General features: G+C 52.4%; 1 protein-coding gene across 7 annotated transcripts in view; it reads left to right on the top strand.

Annotated features, from left to right (window-relative positions):
* The first annotated feature begins 4749 nt into the window (after nucleotides 1-4749).
* The window catches only part of AFAP1L2 (actin filament associated protein 1 like 2), a 99591-nt gene continuing 84212 nt past the window's right edge, over nucleotides 4750-20128 (top strand). The window contains exons 1-2 of one of the 7 annotated variants that reach the window (XM_086680942.1): nucleotides 4750-5095; nucleotides 11238-11291. In XM_086680942.1, the coding sequence (XP_086537068.1) occupies nucleotides 5080-5095; nucleotides 11238-11291 (70 nt within the window). In that variant the 5' untranslated portion in view covers nucleotides 4750-5079. The remainder of the gene's footprint in view (nucleotides 5096-11237; nucleotides 11292-20128) is intronic. The other 6 variants (XM_086680940.1, XM_086680947.1, XM_086680941.1 and 3 more) reach the window with 6 other exon arrangements.

Below are 20128 nucleotides of genomic sequence, written 5' to 3'. Positions count from 1 at the left end.
ATCGAAAGAGCGCAAATGTCCATTGATAGATGAGTAGGTAAACAACATGTGGTATATCCATACAAGGAAATATTATTCGCCCTTAAGAAGGAAGGGATTCTGATACATGCTACACCATGCCTGAGTCTTAGACATTACAGGACGTGAAATCACCCAAACCAGATGAAAGGTCATATATTGTATATAATTCCATTTATATGAGAGGCACCGGGAATAGCCAAATCCATACAGACAGAAAGTGGATTAGGGGTTACCACGGGCTGGGGTGGGGGGATGGGGAGTTATCATTTAATGGGTAGAGTTTCAGATTGGAACGATAAAAGTGTTCTGGAGGTAGATGGTTCCGATGGTTGCATAACGTGAATGGACTTCATGCTGCTGAACTGAACACTTAAAAGTGGTCTAAATGGTAAATTTTCTGTATATTTTACTGCAACGACAACAAAAAAGAATTAATTCAACCCTTCAAGGCTTGATTCAAATGGTACCTTCCTCTGGCTCCATCCCACCCCATGCCCAAACACGTCTAATATTTGGTGATGATTTGTTTCATCAAACTGAACCAGAGAAGACGTGTGTGTGTGTGTGTGTGTGTGTGTGTGTGTGTGTGTGTGTGTCCTTTTCGCAAAAGCCCCAAGAGGGGAAAAAAAAGAAAAAGTCATTCATTAATTCATTCAACAGGCATGATGGAGCACGTGCTGTGGGGGGTGCTATGTCAAGCTCAGGGACAGAGGATTAATACAGTACACCTCAGAAGGCTCTGGTAGGAGTGGGGACAGGACTATGCTGAGGACGGGGTGGAGGCTGATGGGGGAGGGGGCCGTCCTCAGAGCGGGTGGCTTTTGAGCTGGCTATTGAAGAGTGACAAGGGACGAAGTAAAGAACAGTTGCTGCCCTGGCTGGTGACCCCACAGGATTACAAAAGAGAGCCTGGGTGGGGAAGCTGGGTCAGAGATGTCACTCAAACTCATCTGGCTCGGGCCCTGCCCAGCAGTGACCTTGGGCAATTACTTAAGGTCTCCACGTGTGAAGTGAGGGACAAGAGTTTCTGCCTGGACCATTGTGAGAATTAAACAGGATAAATGTGGCAAAGCAAGCCTTCACCCCCCTGCCTCACTCACTGCGTCAGCAGGAGAAGCCCCCTTGTGGTTGAAGAAAGCTCTCTGCTGCTAAGAATTTGTTTAGGAATTGCCAGAGAGTAAAGCCTGCTGTTGGGTTGTGTGTCCCTGATAACCTTCGGCCACACATCCAAGAGGGCCTTACGCACCCCCACCCCGACTGAGCTCTGTGGGAACAGCCCACCTTCTAGACTCCAGGGTAGGGCACTCGATTTGGTTTTGGGGCTGTCTGCATCAGAACAGCCCATTTCAGACCCTCTGGGTCTGGGCTGGGGTCAGTTGTAGCTCCTAGAGGGTTGAGACTGAGTTGGATCCTGGAGACCAGAAGCTCAATGACTCGGGGTATGAATGTGAGCGGCCCATGTGGGGAAGGTGCAAAGCCACTAATGCTGAGGGGTTGAATGGCACCCAGGTTTTGGAGAGAGGGGGAAACGGTGCCTAAGATTTCTATTGATGGTTTTAAGTAGTGTTTCGGTTTCGTTCTTGGAAATGGCAGTGCATTCCCATTTTAAATTCACTCTGCATATGTCTCTGATTGATTTGTGTTTGTCTAGAGGCTCTGGGATTTGCCAAGTCTCCATCGATAAACTAGAATGGACTTTGGAAGAAGTAATTAAAGGGCTGGAGCCAGTAGGGGGAAAGGGAGGGGGAATGTGCATGATGGAGATACCAAGCTGCCCGCTGCCACCCCCCCTCCCCCGCCCCAGCCTGCAGAGAGCAGGTGCAGTTAAGGGAAGGGGCTGCAGAAATGGCCACCAAAGGACCTGCTGGGGTACAGTCCTGTCCGGTTAGAGCCCTGACTCAAGGGTGTGACAAAACACAGGGTTTGGAATGGGGAAACCTGATTTTTGAGTCCTGCTTCGGAACGAGAGAGATGACTTGACTTTGTGACTTGACTTTGTGACTTAGGGCCAGGCCCCTAATTTGTGGCCTCATTCGTAGGAGGCAGATAGTTTAATCCCTGTCTTTTGTTCTTAGTGACCTCAGCCAGAGCCAGACTGGACCTCAGCCCCTCTGAGAGGGTCACCTCTGACAAAAGCCCCCGCTGACCGGTTAGAGCTGGAATCCGGCCGAGAGTGACTGGCTAGTTTCAGAAGGAGGAGCTGCGCAATCAGATTCTCTCTGAGCATTAGAAAGGAAACCAGATACCCCGTGACAGGAGTCTGTAGGCACTGGAGACTGGAGGGTGGGCACCACGTAGGGCCCTTAGCAAGAGGAGGAAAGGGAGGGAGGAAGGGAGAGAGGGAAAAAGAGAACACAAAAAGGTAAGAGCCCCCCATCCTCCCATCCTGAGACAGATGCATTTCCAGCTTGCGGGTGGCCCGCTGAGCACTATCGTCTGGCCTGTGATGCCCTGCGATGTCCAAATTCTTGCCTCCACCTCCCCTTTTTCTATCTCTTGACTCCCCAAGGGCCCAGCCCACCGGGAAGAGTGGCTGAGAGAACTGAGTAAACTAATGGATGAATCTGAGAGCTCAGACCCCGGGCTCTAACTCCCCTGCGGGCACCAGGGGCCCTTCACTTTCTGCCCCAACACCCCAACCTGCTGCTATTTCTGTGTCCAACTGAGGGACCCTCATCTTTTGTCCTGATCGTTGTCCTCCCACCCCCAGTCCGTTGAGAGTCCCTGGCCCACCTTGCTCAGGCTCTGTGCAGGGCCTGGCGGCACCTGGCGCCTAACAGGGCCTCGGGTGGTGTCTGAGGACTGGCCGAGCGCCTGAGTGCTGACTCTGTACGCCGGCCCGGAAACCCTGGTCCATATTGGTGCTTCCTTCTCCCTCACACCCTGTGCTCAGGCCCAGAGCCCTGGCATCACACTTCCTGCATATTTCTGCCCTTGGTCCTCTCCTCCTCAGCCGGGTTTGCAGCGTCCCAGTGACTTAGCAGCGGGCTGGTGCAACCGCCTCCTGCACGCCACTTTCCGCTCAGCCTCCCACGGCCCCTGGGGCACCGTCACTTGTCAGTGCTGCCCAGGCCTTTGGTTTTCAGATTACTCTGTCTTTGGGGCCCTCAGGCAGGTCTGTGCCCACCTCTCCAGTCAGTTTCCACTCCTGGCTTCGCCTTTGTGGCTTCAGCGACAGAGAACTGTGGTCCTGAAGTGGCTCACTTCCCTGCCTTTGTCCTCACTGTCCCTTCTGCCTGGAAGGCTGCACTCACTCTGCCTCTCCTGTCACCTCACTAGGCTGTCCCCCTCCTAGGACCTGCAAGGCTTCTCCAGGCTGGTTCAGCTCCCTCCACTAGGGTTCCCAGAATCCCTTGTGCCTTATCAGAGCATCTACCTGGCCCGGTATGGACCCTGTTCACCTGGCTGTGTGCTCCACAAGCTGGTAAAGACGGCCTGGCCCTTCCTATGAGTGCCAGGAAAGCTTGGTGAACAACCATCTGGAAGCAGCAGACCCGGGTTTAAATCCTGCTCTGTTCTTTTTTTGTTTGTTCTAACTGTGTGACCTTGGGCAAGTTGTTTAACCTCTGTAAACTTCAGTTTCCTCAACTACATGATATAAATAATAATAATCCCCACATCACAGAATCATTGGGAAAATTAAAGGCAGTGCCTGTACAGCCCCAAGGGGCATGCCGGGCTTATGGGGAGGGCTCCGTGGATGTTAGCAGCTAATGCAACTGAGAAACATATTTCTAAGACTGCCGGGGACAAAAGGTCTCCAAAAATCAGAGCTGAATCTTCTGTTCTGAGATTTAAGGAATCTTTTTGAAAATAATAACAATTATTTTTAACATTTATTTATTTATTTATTTATTTATTTTTGAGAGACAGAGAGAGAGAGACAGAGCATGAGCAGGGGAGGGGCAGAGAGAGAAAGGTGGGGGCAAAGGATCCCAAGCAGGCTCTGCACTGACAACAGTGAAGCGGATGCAGGGCTCGAACCCACCGTGAGATCGTGACCTGAGCAAAAGTTGGACACGTAACCAACTGAGCCACCCAGGCGCCCCCACAACAAATAGTTTTTAATGTTCCTTCAGGAAAGTGGGGGGAGACAGGTTGAAACTCCAGGCATCCTGCGTATACTGTGATTGAGATTTTAAAGAGAAAATCGAGAAGTTTAAAGGAGAACATGGCTCTCCTTTGGGTGCAGATGAGGTTGAGAGACTGGAGGGATAGCAGTGTGGCGCCCGGTGGCAGCGGCGCAGGGTGGTTAGAGCCATGGGTGGACGAGCGCCTGTGCAACAGATACCATCCCTCCCGGGCGGTCAGGTGTTCCCGGACTTGTCCAGGCGGCTCTAGGAATTCTAGTCCTCACGAGAGTCTGGAACAACTGCTCCGGGGAAACCTGGGCCCCGGGTAGAAGGCGGCAAGAAGGCATTTTCAGACGCCCTCCTGTGTGCGCGACCGGCAGCGGCTGCCCGGGGAGGTTGCTAGAGGGTTGAAGCGATTCTCCAAGAACCGGGGGGGACAGGCGCGGGGACAGGGCTCGGGTGTCCCCACCCCCATGCGCCGGTCGCCCCTCGAGGAAGCCGAGGCTTTAGCGCGCCGGCCCCGCGGTCAAGAGCGAGGCGCTCTAGGCACGCCTCTGCCTCCGGGGTTCGACCTCGGTCTCCTCCTCCGGGCAGTGGGTTTGCAGCCCCGCGGTTGGAAGAACGGCTCTCGTAGGCCCGCCCCAGCCCGCCCCTCGGGCTCGCCAGAACCTCTCCCAGGGTTTGGGCACAGCCGTGTCTTGCGCCCTGCCGCCGCCCCCGGGTCCCGGACGAGAAGGAACTGCAGGGCGGCCGCGGGCGGGGAGCAGGGCCCGGGGCGCGCACGGACCTGGGCGCTGCGGACGCTCGGCGGCGGAGTTCCCCCGCGGGGGCGGCGCGCCGGGCGGAGACGGGGTCCGAGCGCCAGGAGGTCCGGCGGCGAGCGTGACCTCACGGGGAGGGGCCAGCGCGGCGGCCCGGGCGCGGAGCCGAGCGCCGACAGCGCAGCGCCGGAGCCCAGCGGCCGGGAGCGCACGCCGGGGCCCCGATGGAGCGGTACAAAGGTGAGGGCGCGGGTCCCGGCGCGGCGCGCACGCACTCCACTGTCGCGCCGCGAGGAGGGCTGGGGGGGGTGGTGGGGCTGCGCCGCTGGCGCCTCGCTTCCCGCCGGGACTCAGGTGGGCAGAGCCGGCTGCGCCCGTCCAGCCCGAACCTGGGCCGGAGACCCGGGCGACGGCGGCGCCGCGGGCCCCGAGAGGGGCCTCCTAGGCGGTGGCCGCGGCCGGGGCTCTCGGACCCTCCCCGGCGCGGAGGGCGGGGTCGGCGTGGCGAGGCCTTTCACCTGTTGGAGGAGCGAGGGTGCGCTTGGCGACCCACCTCTCCAGTCCCGGCCGCCCGGGAAAGATGCCGGGGCCAAGGAGGCCCCGAGTGAATTGGCAACGGCGCCGCGCGGCTTGGGGGCAGAGGAGCAAGTCGTTGGGTCGTCTCGCCCGGGCGCCTGCCGGAGTGGAGGGCTGCCCGCGGACCCCAGCGAGGAGCCTGAGCGGGGATGCGCTTGGGCGGTGGGGTGGGCTCGCAGCTCCACTCCCTCCCCGTCCTTCGGCCGCCCAGGTAACCGTCTGTCTCCGAGCCGTTTCCATCCCCAGCCAGGCGTCGGGGGAAGTGCGGGGCTGGGGGTGGGGGGCGCACGGGATGCCCGGCAGGTGGAGCGCGCGGAGGCGTCCGGGCCTGGGAGGGTTTAGCCCAGCGCGCAGCTGGGCATGTTTTGGATTTGGCCGAGGGCGGGGATCTTGGCCAAACCCTGATGGGCGGGACGGCCCGGGTTGTGCCCGCAGCCCGGCTCGCACCAGTGCTCGGAGCCCCGAGGCTGGAGTCTAGAAGCCAAGGATTAAAGAGCTTTTCTTAAAGAGTTACCCCTTAAGCGGGACGCCGCGGACGCCCCTTACACCCTCCGCCTTTCATTTCAGCCTCTTGCACCTCCCAGCCCTGGACTCGTCCCTGCCAAACCTGCGAGAGGAAATACTGTTTCTATATTTATTTCCCCCTGGGAAAGGGTAATAAAGGAAAATGCTCAGATTCCCAAGGAATCTCATTCCCAGTGGTTTCTCATTTCTGACATGACATAAAGGAACCTTCTGGGACCGGCTTTAGTTCCCTCAGCTAGTCGTGCCTAGCTTTTGATTTTTCCCACTGCTTTTTTCTCAATCTGGGTCACCTGGTTACAGGTGGGGGTAAAAGATTTAAATTCTAGGCTGCACCTCACGCAGAAAGAAAGGGTCTTTGCCAAGGCCACGGGAAGCCGGCTGGGGGCGGGGGGACACGGTTAAATTAATGGGCAACCTTTGGTTTCTTGTCTGTGAACCCTCCCTGGAGCCTCTATCACATTTCTAACGGACTGGTGGGGTTTTTTGGTTTTTTGGTTTTTTTTTTTTCTCCCAAATTCTGCTGAGATCACGTCAGTTTTATGCCGAGATGACTGAATGCGTCCTTATGCACTCTCAGAACACTTGAAGCCACGGCCCCTCTCTTTGTAAAATGGAAGTTTGCTACTCCCTCTCCCACTCTGCCTCCCCCCTCCCCTCGGCCCTTTGGGAGGGACCCTCACAGAGAATTCAGGGCTTGAGTTGGAAGTGTCGGGCCTCTGAGGTCCCTCTTACTTCAGCACGTGCCGTATCTGAATTGTGAAATGAAGGGTTGCCAGCTGCAGGATGAAGGTCCCTGGAGCAAGCTGCTTCCTCAAATTAGCATAGTAACCTAAGTTAGGGCATATTATAACATTTGGGGTCTTCTTTCTAAATGCCCCGTTATTATCAGAAGCTTTTTGCATTAATAGCTTTTGACTTGGCCCTTGACCTAAGAAAGTCTTCTTAGTTACTTCTTTCTCTTGGGAGCTTAAAATCCTGGAGCTCCCACCCTGGAGTATCAGGGGTTTTTGCCAACTGAAGGACACTTAGTTTCCAGTTCAGAGTGTTTATGTTTTTGGTAACACATGTATCTGCCTTATTTTGCAGTAACTCAGAGAGTGATAAGTGGATGGAAACATTTGAGAATTATCTGGATTGCATAGGCTAATCCAACTCATCTTTTAGTGTTCCACTCTGGAGAAAGTCTTCAGGCCTCACCAGTGAATGTGGATATGTTTACTAACTACACGTTTCAGCTGCAGAATTTAGGGATTCCCCCCCCCCCCCACCCCAGGGTTGTAGAAATCCCCGTTCTTTTAACCTGTGCTTTGAACTCTTATTGAAAAATGACGTGTGTGGGCCAAATCTCAGATTAACCAGGGCAACTCTAACGGGAATCCATAGTTGTCTTATGCTCATCAGACATTGAGGGCAGTTTTTGTTTTTAGGGTAAGATTGAATCATTGTGGGATGACTAGGTATCTTTTAAACAGCAAAGTTAAATGGAAAAGCAAGATTTACGTGGGTTCTTGAAATATATAAACATTATAAAGAAGAATTCTCACGACACTTTCAAATTTTGTCACTGAAATGCCTCATTCTGTGTTTCTAACTTCCCAATTTTGAGCTCTCCCAAACAGGCAGAATGCCTCGTTGCTGTGGCCAGATTCTCAAAGTGTTTTCTTTCATTTGTTAAGTCTTACAAAGCAGTTGACTTGGGAGAAATTGTTCTCCGTGTTCCCTAGCGTGTGTGTTACCTATTGTACATCCTCCAACCCTAGCCTGTCATTTTTAGACTCGGGGCTGATTTTCCATTGTTTTGTAGGATGTAAAGGGAGGTCTGGAGCTGAAGAGTCGTTGGAATGTCAGCCTCTCTTACAGAAACATTTCCAAACTTTTCCCCCATCCCATCTAAGCCATTTTGTTTAGATAGCCATGACTCTCTCCAGCAAAAGCAAAGGGCAGGGATTGTGAGAAGACTCTGCAGGGGTGTCTCCCAGAGATGGAGCTTTTATAAGAGTTCTCATAAAAAATGTTGGTAGAGTTGCTGTTTCTTGTATATGAATCTCTTTGGTGTTGTGTAAGCAGTGCCAGCATCCACAGGGTCCCTTGAAAAGGCTCCCATCCTTGGATGTTTCCATATTTATGACTCTCATAAGGGCACCCTTGGATCACTGTGCTGGGGGGGGGGGGTGGGGGGGGAGGGCATTGGCTGAACTCACAGCATGTGGTCAAGAATTCTGGTTTCTACTGCTCTTCCAGCTGGTGAGCGAGCGTGTCCAGGGCCAAATGTGACTGACCTACTATCTGTGGATTGCACTTGGAACCGTCCTGAGGAAGCTTCCTGAATTTGCATCATACTTGGATCCAAGCTGTCACGCTTGAGCTATTCACTTTAATTTGGATCACAGTCATTGGTTGAAGGTGTAATCGCTCTTTTTCTGTTTTTGTTTGTTTGCTTCTGAGTCAGATCACCTGATTCCCAGGAGAGGGCATGTGTGTTTCCTAAGGTACCGCAAGGTAGGGATGAGCAGTGAAGAGTCAAGCCAGTAAAACCACACAAAAGCTTGGGGCGCCTGGGTGGCTCAGTCGGTTAGGCGTCTGACTTCAGCTCAGGCCATGATCTCACACTCCGTGAGTTCGAGCCCCGTGTCAGGCTCTGTGCTGACAGCTCAGCTCCTGGAGCCCGCTTCAGATTCTGTGTCTTCCCCCTCTCTCTGCCCCTCCCCTGCTCATGCTCTCTCTCTGTCTCAAAAATAAATAAAAACATTAAAGAAAAAATAAAAACACATGAAAGCTTAAACTGGGATCTGTGGTCAGGGAAGGTCTGAGAAAGAAAAATCAGTTAAGAGAGAGGGACGGATTGATAATATTCATGTCACTTTCAGAGGAATCATCTGGATGTCTTTTTTTTTCTTTTTTTTTTTCTTTTTTTTTATGCCTAGGAACTCAGGTTTTTCCCTATTGAAGCTTTGCATAAAGCAGTGGTTCTTAACCTTAGGAACAATCAGGGGACCTTAAAAAAAAAAAAAAGGGAGGGGCGCCTGGGTGGCGCAGTCGGTTAAGCGTCCGACTTCAGCCAGGTCACGATCTCGCGGTCCGTGAGTTCGAGCCCCACGTCAGGCTCTGGGCTGATGGCTCGGAGCCTGGAGCCTGTTTCTGATTCTGTGTCTCCCTCTCTCTCTGCCCCTCCCCCGTTCATGCTCTGTCTCTCTCTGTCCCAAAAATAAATAAACGTTGAAAAAAAAAATTAAAAAAAAAAAAAAAAAGGGGATATGTAGGCCCCACTCAAGATATTCTGATTCAGTTGATCTAGGCGTGCAGCTCAGGTCGTCAGGGGATTCTGACGTGCAGCCAAAATTGAGAATCACTGAAAAAAGATAAGTAGTTATACGTACATTGTATACATAGCCCTTCTTCACCTGGAAAATTAAAAGCACGTAGGGAATAAGACTGATACACCCTCCATACTCATGTGATGTGCTTTCGCCAAATCTGTGATGCCTCCAGAAATCTAACGTAATTCACCTTAAGCTATTATAGGCTCGAAAGGCGGTGGGAACACTGCTTCAAAACAGTCTCACAAGTGATACCGCACAGTCCTAAGCTTGGGGTTTGCTCGTGGTTGCACTTGACCCTGAGCCCTTGTGACTTTGAAGCTCTTTGTGCGGGAGCCCTTGATGCTTTGGCAATGAAATGGTCTGAAACAGAAATACTGAGGGGTCACCTGTGGTGCTGACGGGCCAGGCTGGGTGGCGGGAATTCTGCTGTGGGCCCTTCCCCTCAGAGGGGTAGGAGCTCTGGGAACTGGGCTGGATCCAAGCACAATTAAAGGGCCAGGAGGGGCCAAGAAGCTTCAAAGCTAAGGAAGCTGTGCCAGTTTTCTTGCAAATCCCTTTAATGACGGGAAATGTTTCTCTAAAGGCTTCTGCCATTCAGAGAAGGGAGACTTTCTCCCCCCCCCCCCCCCCCAGCTGAGGCAGGGTGGCGTGTCTGCCCAGGCAGAGGCAGGAAGTGGTCATGGTGCCATGTAGAAAGCAGTGGCTTGGGAATGGGGAGACCCATGCATTCTGGTTCCTTGGATGAGTCACTGAGCTCTCCAGGCCTCAGTTTCCCCATCTAGAAAATAGGGTCCAGTGTTTGTCCATCTGCCTTTCCGAGCGCTCTTCAGTCCTAGTTGCTCTGTGGTCACTGAGGAATCTTTGGAGGGAGGATGTGTCTTTAGGAGAGGGAAATGAGGGAGGGACTGTGGGTAGCCCAACAAAGGTCAGCATAGGGTTGTGATTCTTATAAATAAAATCAATTTCCTGGCAAGAGCCGAGAGCAGCAGACAGTGGGAAAGAGAATGCCATTGGCCACGTGAGGAATTTGTTTCTCAAGGACTTTTGTGCGAACGCTTCGCCAGAGATTGTTAGGGAAGGCCGGGGCCACCCTCTCAAACAGAGGATTCTTCACTCCCATTTGACAGACAGGTCAACTGAGGTCTAAAGAGATTAAGCAACAATTCAAAGTCAAGCAGGATACAACATCCCTGGGAACGGAGTTTCGAAAGGGTGGAACTCCTGTTCTGCGAACAGCAAGAGTTTATCTAGAAGTACTCCGGAGGGGAGACGGGTGGGGGGATGGGCTAAGTGGGTGGTGGGCATGAAGGAGGGCACTTGTTGGGATGAGCACTGGGTGTTATGTGTAAGTGATGAATCACTAAATTCTCCTCCCGAGACCAATACTACACTATATGTTAACTAACTTAAGTTTAAATAAAGTCTTGGCAGAAAACAAAAAGAAAGAAGTACTCAAAGCCATTTCAGACCCCTTCCTTATCTGTGTCCCTTTAGCCCGGAAGGGACGAGTTGTTCAGTGAAACTCTCCTCAACCTTCGGGACCTCATCCACATGCCTCCTCTTCCGGGAAGCCTCCCTTGATTCCCTCTGTGTTCCTGAATGACTTGAGGGATAGCCGTATTAACACCTGGTACATCATAGGCACCCAGCAAATATTTGATGAATTAATGTCATGTTGTCTTATATGCCTGTTTCGTCTATTAGACTGAACACCTTCAAGACAGGGATGTTATCTTTCCCCTCCCAGCGTCCCTCCCCCCAGCCCCTGGTGCAGGGCCAGCACACAGGTGCCTGGGGCACAACTGGGGAGTGGGTGAATGGATGAATTCCAGGCAACAGGAACACGCATTCTTCCATGTTACGAAGCAAAATCTCAAAGCCGCGTTCCAGCAGCGGAGACATAAGCCCACCCTGGTGGCCCTTGGCTTTCCCGACTTGAGCCTTATTTCTGTCTGTTCCAGCACAGGGGTGTTGCTGTCTGGTGGTACAGAGAAGGATCCTGCAGGTTTCTGCTTGTGAGTATGAGTCTGCCTGTGCCCGCTGCAGCCGCTCACCTGGCCTCCAGGGCTCCCGAGGGCGCAGACCTAGCTTTGCCCATGCTCTGGACCGATGGCCGAGGGGTCTTGTGGAGCTGAGCTCTGGCCTGGGCGCTCTGGGGCTCGGGATTCTAACCCGGCCTTTGCCACTAACTCGCTGCGTGACCTTGGGCAAGTCACTTAATCCCTCTCTCTGGGCCTTGTTCCCTCGTCTGTACGAGTGAGGATAATGATCACTAACCTGCCTCACAGGCTGCTTGGTGGGATGAATTGTAAGAGCTGCTGGGAAGCGTTTTGAGAAGAGGCAACGTTAAATAAGTCTGGGGGAGCAGCCACCCGAAGACCTCTGTGGCATGGTTGTGACCCTACCGATTCCTGCCTTCTTGTGCATGTGTTGGGCGTTCCTCACAGCCGGCTCTGCCCGAGCTACTGGGAGCTCTGAGTTGGGGTTGCTCAACCGGTGCCCAGGGAGCCTAGCTGCTTCGAGAGGACCATCTGTGTATTTCTCTCGAACTGGCTGGAAAGGCGTTGGGCACGGAATTGCGCCTCCTTAAGCTTCGTGCGTGCGTGGAGCCACATCACGGCCGTGCCTGACTTTCCTCCGATGTCTCAGTTTACGTAGAAGAAACCTTTAGATACTTCAAGCTTTTTATGCTAGTTTTCTATGCCGTGGCTCTCTCACCTCCTCCCTGGTTAGTCTCACAACGAACAAAAAAAACCCCGCTGCGAGGGAGGAGCAGGGAGAATGTGTAGAAAAAGTAGGAGCCGGCATTACCCTGGGCGCATTGCACTGGCCCGGAGCAGAAGGAGAACGAGCCCAGAGCACCTTCACGTCCCATCTCTCTGTGAGCGTCACACATTCCAGGGAGGCGTGGGGAGGGTGCAGCACCAACAGCCACGGGGCTCTGCTGTCTTCTGAACAGACCCCTGAGTTCTCTTCCCACTTCCTTGAGCCCTCGCGGAGACTTCAAAGACAGCTGCAGGCCTGTGGGAGCGGGAGCCCTGTGCAGGGGCTCAGCCCAGCAGATTGCAAATTGGCCTTCTGCTTGCAATTGAATCCAAGAAGGACAGTCGGTCAGCTGTCACGTCAGAGAGACCAACCTGCTGGCCGAGGCCTCTGAGCGGGGCGCATGTGCGGCCCTGCCTTTGGCGGTGGCTGTCCCAAGGAGAGGGACCAACTCTCCTGGTTCGCGTGGGACTTGCCTGGTTTTGCCGCTGAAAGCCCCAAGTCCCAGGAAACCCCTCCGTTCTGGGTGGATGGAGCTGGGAGGTCACCCTGTTCCCAGGCCTCTGCTTTATTAAAAGGCCCTGAATCCAGAATTTGGTTCCTCCATGGCAAAGATAAGCTACAGCGAATCATTCCATGTCTTTGGCAAGAAAGCGAAAGTCCGAAGCTTAAAAACCCAGCAGTTCATACCTAAGGTACATACCCGTGTGCTAAGTGAAAGAAGCCAGACTCAAAAGTCTTGCGCACTGTATGATCCCATGTACGTGACTTTCTGGAAAAGGCAAAATTGCCGGGAAAGAAAACCCGTCCGTAGTGGCCGCGGGAGGGGGGAAGGGGTTGACCGCAAAGGGGTATGTGGGAAATTTTTGGAATGGTAAAAATCTTTACGTTTCAAATCTTTACGGCGGTAGAGTCCACAGCTCCAGGCGTTTGTGAAAACTCAGACCTGTGCAGTTAGCAGGACAATTTTTTTTTTCCCCCGTGTGTAAATGACATCTTCCGGAAGCCGACTTTAAAACAAACCCTAGTGGTTCACGATGCTGTGGGACAAGACAGAGGCTCTGTTGAGTGCCCCCTGGGCCATCACGGGCGGTAAACAGAATCCGAGGTCTCCGTGTTTTCATGGCCGCAGCAATCTGGAGGGAGGTATAGCAGAAGGGGTGAAGAATTTTGGTAGAAAACAAAAAGGATGGACTGCTTGACAGCATCCTAAATGCAAGAGACTTTTCCATCCGGCGCAGACGGCACGAGGGTGGGGGATCTCCCTCTAGTTAGCGAAAAGGAAAAGCAGTTTTCCTAAAACCCAGGCAGCAGACGAGCCCAAGAGGGTCATGGAATAGTGAAGCATTAGCTCCAGGCTTCCACCCTGGGAACTCTGTTGCTACACACATGGATCTAATGTATTGAATTGGGCACCCTTTCTGAAAGTCCTTTTTTTTTTTCCGTCCCTCACCAATAAAGTTATTAAATTGGAATTGGAGTACCCAAGTCTGCACCATAATTACTTCCTGGCTGACTTTTTGATTTTGGCAGTCATGCTTGCCTGTGCTAGCGAGGGATGATTTTGAGGCAGGGAAAACCCATGATTTAGCAAAATAATGCACCTAGTCCCAGATGATTCCAGACGGGGGAAAGCCTCCTATAGGAAGAGCAGGTGTCACCAGCCCTTCCTGCCCCAGTCCAGGAGATGGGGTGCGGAATACCACAACAATGGAAGACTATTACTCTGGGGGTCCTAATGGAATCTGAAGATTGTGATGGTTGCCTTTTTTTTTTTTTTTTTTAATCAAAAATGTGAATTGGCTTGTTCTTCAGGTGAACTGTGTCTGGATCTAGGACTTGGGTAACTGAACCCGTGTCTTCTCATCTTTCTTAAGTGCAGTGTGTTGAAAGGCTATAGAACTTCCATCCGCAAGGACCATATGGGCGTAGATCACTTTCAACCATGAATTACACAGGAGAACTTCACACATGCAACTCTTTCTCACAAATCTATCCAAGCCACTCGGCCTGTGCAAAGGGAGTTCTGCTCCACCTGTTCTTGGGGTATTCAGGAAGAATTTGGGGGGCAGTCCTTAGTTCTAATTGTCTTGACTCTGTTGGGGGTCACTGGAGGGGGAGGGGAAGAGGCAGGAAATAAGTTTTGTACATATTTGAAGCGAAACATCCCTGGTACAGGGTCAGGCCTGGCTTATGGCCGGTCCGTCTAGGAAGGGGCTAGATTTGGGGCAGCCGAAGGGCTCACTTCTAGTTTGAGTACACGAATGGGAAGGCTGCAGAGGAGAACCTGGGAATGCATGGGTGGGGAAATCCCAGATAACTTCCTTACCTGGACTGCAGACTGTTAACTGCCATCTCCCCAGGGCTCCCCCGGCACGCTAGCATCCTTTTGGGTTGTGGGGACTCTCTTAGCCTCCCTGTTAGACCAGCAAGTGGGAATCCTGCCATTTCCTTCCATCCTCCACCCTCGTTGTGTTTTTTTTTTTCTCCCCCAGTTTTTACACAACAGGATTTATTCATGTTGACTATATTCAAGTCCCCAGATGGGGGGAGAAAAAGAGATTGTGTTGAATGAGCTTATTGTTTGGAGATTTCACTGACTTATTTAATACCCACAGTCCTGGAACATACTGAGCTGATTTACTAAAATTCAAATATGGTCCTTTTGGAAGGAACTCTGCTGGGGTGCTTGGGATCCTTGATATCGGGGTTGGGACCTATTGGGTGGTAAGTTAGACCTATTGGGTGGTAGTTAGTAAGGGACAACTCTTCATCTCTATGGTGTTGGGTCCACAAGGGGTGAATGTTCTCAGTTACAATCCCAGGCTCCTTATGAGCTTGAGATGGTCACCACCCTACTGCCCTTTGTATTGTCTGGCCTTTTATGGCATCCTCTCTAGTACAAGTGGGAGGGACTAAAGGGTGTTGACGTGCCAGATCTTGGGTTGAAATGGCAAGTACCTGACAACCTCACCCCTGCTGCTCGGATGCCTAATGCAGTGCGGCTGGTCCATGATAGTCATGGTAGAGTTGGATTGTGCGTCTTCTAGCAGGTTTTAGAGGTGGGGTCCCTGTAGTCGGTACCTCTGGGATTGCGACTGAGGATCATGGCGTATGCGAGGGTCGAGTACAGTTGTCTGCAGTATAGCTGGACTGTGACATCTCCTGGTGTCTGGAGCTCTCGAGGATCTCCCGAGAGAGCCACTGCAGGCACTTGAGCTAGGTGAGGCGTGTGTGCCACTGCCGACCATGGAAGCCCATTGAAGTTCAGGTCCGTGTATCCCAGATGCCCTGGAAGTCAGCCTGTGACAGAGTGGGTCGGGTTAATGACAGAACCATCAAGGGCAAGTGTGAGTGTTTGGTGCTCCGAGACCCCTCTTGGGTGCTGCACTCAGGCTTGCTCCTGCACCTGGACATGCAGCCTTCTCTCTCTCTCTCTCTCTCTCTCTCTTTTCGCCTCCCCACCCCGCCATCTTCTTTCATACCCGCATTCTCTCCTCTTGACTTTCTGCCACTTTCTTTTTTTCCTGACGATTCCGTTCAGGTCTCCTGAGTCTTGAGTTTAGAAAAGGGATTCCCCCTGAGAACCTGAGGCCAGAAAGATCCAGAAAGAACGAGCCTCCCCTTGACCCCAGGTCTCTAGTAGTGTCGGGCTTTCATTTCAAGTAGCCGTGGCTAGAATCCTGGGCTTCCCCAGGGGGAGCTGATGACCTCAGAGCCAGGGTAGGGAAAGTGGGGCTTGCTCTCTGCCAAAGAGCATCTCATTCCTTCCTGGACGAGGAAGCCAAAGTGAAAATCTGTTCAGCATAACCCCTGGTGTTTCATCAGGCCCTAGGAAGTGTCATTCCATATGGCCTAATGCAAAGAGGCCACCTTCTCCAAGCCATTTGCTAACCCTGGGATCTCGCCAGCCATCCCACCTGGCTGAGTGCACGTTAGCGTCACGGTGACTAGGATTCCCGGGAAAGAACATTCTTATCCTCCCTCTGTGGGTCCTTAAATAGCCCTGTGTTCGGCTAACCTCCAAGGGGTGGGGGCTCCTCCCACTGCCACCCCAAGCTCCCTGGAAATGAGGATCAGAGGAGGCCCTGGTGTCTGCACAGGGCGGGGGCATGAGAACATCGCGGCAGTTTGGATAAAGGGTCCAAACATGAAGGCTCAGCATTGACTACGATCATTTTTTCCCATTGACCTCCTGGCTTCTCTGTGGGCAGGCGTCCATTCCCCGCCCAGCTGATGTTGGTTTGGTGTGTGTAATTGTAAACAGTTCAGGCTGGGAGCACATCCCCAAGAGTTATGGGATCCAGGTGTCGCTCCCGGCTGGCCACGCACTGGTTCCCTTGAGAGTGGGGAAAGGCCGTCTTGTTCTCAGAGAATTTAATCTACGGCCGTTGAGATCAGATACCTCTGAAGCACAACTCCCTCCCGTGCCCTCACCCTCCACATCTCCACTCAGGCTGAAAGAGTCTTTGGGACTCTGGTTGATTGGTGGATCTCTTGGTGTGCGGGTTTTTTTCTCCTCTGACCCCAAGGTAAGGGCCCTGGTGCATTCAAGTTTGCAGAGAGGTATCCAGATGTTGACTGTGACAGCACCCCAGCAGCCCACACTCTGTGGGGATCAGGCGCGAGTCTGTGCACAGGTCATTCTCTGCCTCAGTTCTCCAGTGTGGCTGGACTCCTGACACGGGCATAGCAGCTGGCGGGCAGGGGCCTCTTGTCCTGAGCAGCGGACCTCTGGAGTGTGTAGATGGCTTTAGGCACTTGATTATCTTTCCGTAACAACAGGGTTGGGAGTTGTCTCAGAGCAAAAGTGGTCTCACGGGTGGTGGTGGAGGACCCCTTTGGTGGGTTGGAGGAAGATAGGGGACCCTGATCTTGGGGTCTGGCTTCCTCCGCCCCTTACATCCTTATGGCCTGAGATATATGTAGCTGGTAGGGCCATGGTGAAGGGGGAGGAAGCTAATAAGTGCCTTCCCTTCACAAACAGCAGACGTGAGAGGGACGTGCGTGTGTGTTTGTGTCAGCAGAGAGGGGATGTCAAGTGACAATCAGCCCCATTTTCTTGTCATTTCCTAAAGCTATTAAAGCCCTCCAAGGGTAAGATTGCTGGTTTCCAATAGGATGTATTTTTCTGCCCTGGGGAGGCTGAGGCAGCCAGGAGAGAGAAAGCAAGAGTGCCAAGAGACTGTTAGGGTGGAGTGATTTCTAGACTCCAAGCTTATCTGTCAAGGCTCATTCAGCCCTGACACCTTGACCTTGCTCCCCCCGCCCCCATGCCTTTAACCCCTTCCCTCACTGTACCTCACACAACAACCCTTCTCTGCCTTCATGCTTGGCTGCCATGTGTCTGTGCGTATCGATTTCTCCCCCGGCTGGAAAAAATAAGGGCAGTTACCTAGCTTGGAACAAAATATTCCCCACAAATGGCTTTTTTTTCCCCCTTAAAAAATTTACCATCACTGAGTGTGAAAATGGTTTAGATTCAAGAGGAAACAGCTGGCTGGCAGAGGTCCTGGCGGGGTCTTGGGTAAGATTCCGCTGTGTCACTAATGACTTTACGCGGTACATTTCCGGCACAAGGACACTTGGCAGTTGGGGAATTTCGTGGCTGAGAACTTTCGTCCAGGCAAGAACAGCAGCGGGAACAGCTTCCAGCTGAGGCCAGGGAGGGAAGGCCTCAGTTCATCCGGTACGGTCCGGACCTGTCCTGTGGATGTCTCTTGTCCGCCTTGGTAGTTTAACTTGGGTGCTCACGAACACTTTTCTTCCTAGCATATTCCGCCTTTGGGTTTCTCTGAGATTTCAGTACATTGCTGCTGTAGCGAAGGTAGACCCAGATTTCTTGAGGCCCCTGAACCATGCCCTTTTGAGTGCAGATGGTGTCTAAGGCACTCTGTCACCGGCTGCGGGGAGAGAGAGAGGTGCTGTCCCCTGTACTGCCCTGGAGAGAATCCGAGCTCCTTCTTTTCATGGCTCCTCCTGTTTGTCTAGCCTCTGTGGCCATTCTCACTTTGTCGTGTGCCCCCCACCCCCCCCGCCGCCCCTCACCCCTTCCTGAATTCCTTGTGGTTTTCCAAATTGGACTCGTGCTTTTGCTGTTCTGTTGGCCTGGATGTCCTCCCCTCAGGGCTGCCTGCCAAGCTTATCTGTCAAGGCTCGCTCAGCCTTTACCCCCTGAAGACTTTAACTGCTCATTGTACCTGTACCCCTGCCATCGTCCTTGTGTCCATGCTATAGTTGACAAGAAGTCTATATTCCCAGAAGGCTGTACACTCTATAAGGGTCAAAGCCTTTGTTCCTCTTTGTGTCCACAGCACCTCACCCCATGGGTGGCATATATACTGTGAGTGTTCAAGAAGCTGGAATTGTGTGATTGAGAAATGGCTGCTGTCCTCAAGTTTTCGGAGAGTTTTTTTCCCCCCTCTTTTTTTTTTTTTGTTTTAAGATTTTTGTTTGATGTTTATTCTTGAAGGAGAGAGAGTGGGGGTGGGGCGGAGAGAGAGAGGGAGACACAGAATCCGAAGCAGGATCCAGGCTCCGAGCTGTCAGCACAGAGCCCGATGCGGGGCTCGAACTCACAAACTGTGAGATCATGACCTGAGCTGAAGTCGGACGCTTAACCAGCTGAGCGCCCCCAGGCACCCCTGTCAGAGTTTTGATTACATCGAAGTTAAGGGCTTCTGTTCCTTAGTGGACATCCTGGACAAAGTTAATGCAGCTGGCAAAGAGGAGAGAGAGATGGACAGTGTCTAAAACCTGCCAGGGGCTAACATTTAGAACATACAACGAACTCCTGCAGATCAACCGGAAAAAGGCAGACACTGCAATGGAAATAAAGACAAGTAAAGGCTATGAATGGCAGGTTGCGGGTGAAGGAGCCTCCACAAAGCAAACGCGCATCTGAAGGAGTGCTTGGGCTCCTTGAGTCGTCAGGGACAATCCGCATGACCACCCGGGAAACTGGCAGGGGTGTGAGGCTGCAAGCTACCTAGGGTTCTCAGAACACGCAGGAATTTCCGAGCGGGTCCACACAGGGAGGGTCTGAAGGTGATCTTTGCAGCATTATTTGTGCCGGTGGAGAGTGGGAAGCAGTTTCAGTGTCTCTGGGGAGAATGAGCAGGCGAATGATGAGGGCAGGAACCCTAGAGAAATTACCCAGCGGTAGAAGCAGTGGATTAGATGTCGATCGGCACCGTAGGTGTATCTTTAAGACCTAGCGCTAAGTGAAAGGTAAGAAGCAGAATAGGTCATCTGACAGTCGCATTGACAGCCAGTAACCATTCACACAGCCGTACGCATTAAGCAGGAACACATACAAGCAGAAAGATACATACGAGAAAGTTCATCTTGGGGAGTGAAGAATGGGATATCGGCATGAAAGGGAATTTGTAACAGTTTGCTTCTGGCGTGTTATTGATACCAGAAGCCTACAAATCTGAGTGGGAGCAGAACGTGGCATTGCCAGGGCAACACCGGAACGTCAGTCGGTGTCCTCTGGAAAGAGGGGACAGGGACTTCTCTCCGCCATACCCACCCCATGTGGAGGAGTCAATGGGGAAGTCATTTTCCTTATTGATTGTTGGGTTGTTCAAGATCCTTTGCCCCCGAGGGTGTTATAACAGCCACCCTTACGTCTGGCTCCAAAGCTTACCTTTGATCAGAACTGTCGTGGTAATTAGCAACTTGCCGTTGTCATGAGGGGTGGGGATGCTTGTAACCCACCCCCACATAAGCGTGGGGCAGTAGAGCTGGCTTCTGATAGTTGAGTAGTTTTTTAGTCGTCTCCAGCGACTGAACACCTGGAGTCACCTTTGGGTCCTTGCTGCTGAGTACAGGTCATGGCCAAGAGCTTTTGGCCAGAGGTTTATCAGATTGAGTAGAATGCTTTGGAATTGGGTTTTTCCATCTAGGACCTGATTGGTTGGAAATGAAGTTACTAGATCTGTGCAGCAGTTCAGTTTTGCTCCTCTCCACCCAGGAGATGGGAATATTCACTCCAAATAGGTGCACCCGAAGACGATAAAGTGCCTGTCCCACCCTGGGTCCGTTTGATCTGGGTACAGTTGGCCTCTAACATTGTTTGTTCCAT

This window comes from Puma concolor, chromosome D2 (genome assembly GCF_028749965.1).
Source record: "Puma concolor isolate L17-30 chromosome D2, mPumCon1.1.hap2, whole genome shotgun sequence".
NCBI classification, from domain to species: Eukaryota; Metazoa; Chordata; class Mammalia; order Carnivora; family Felidae; genus Puma; species Puma concolor.
Note: the sequence above shows the minus strand (reverse complement) of the source record. Positions and strands in the feature narration are given on the sequence as shown.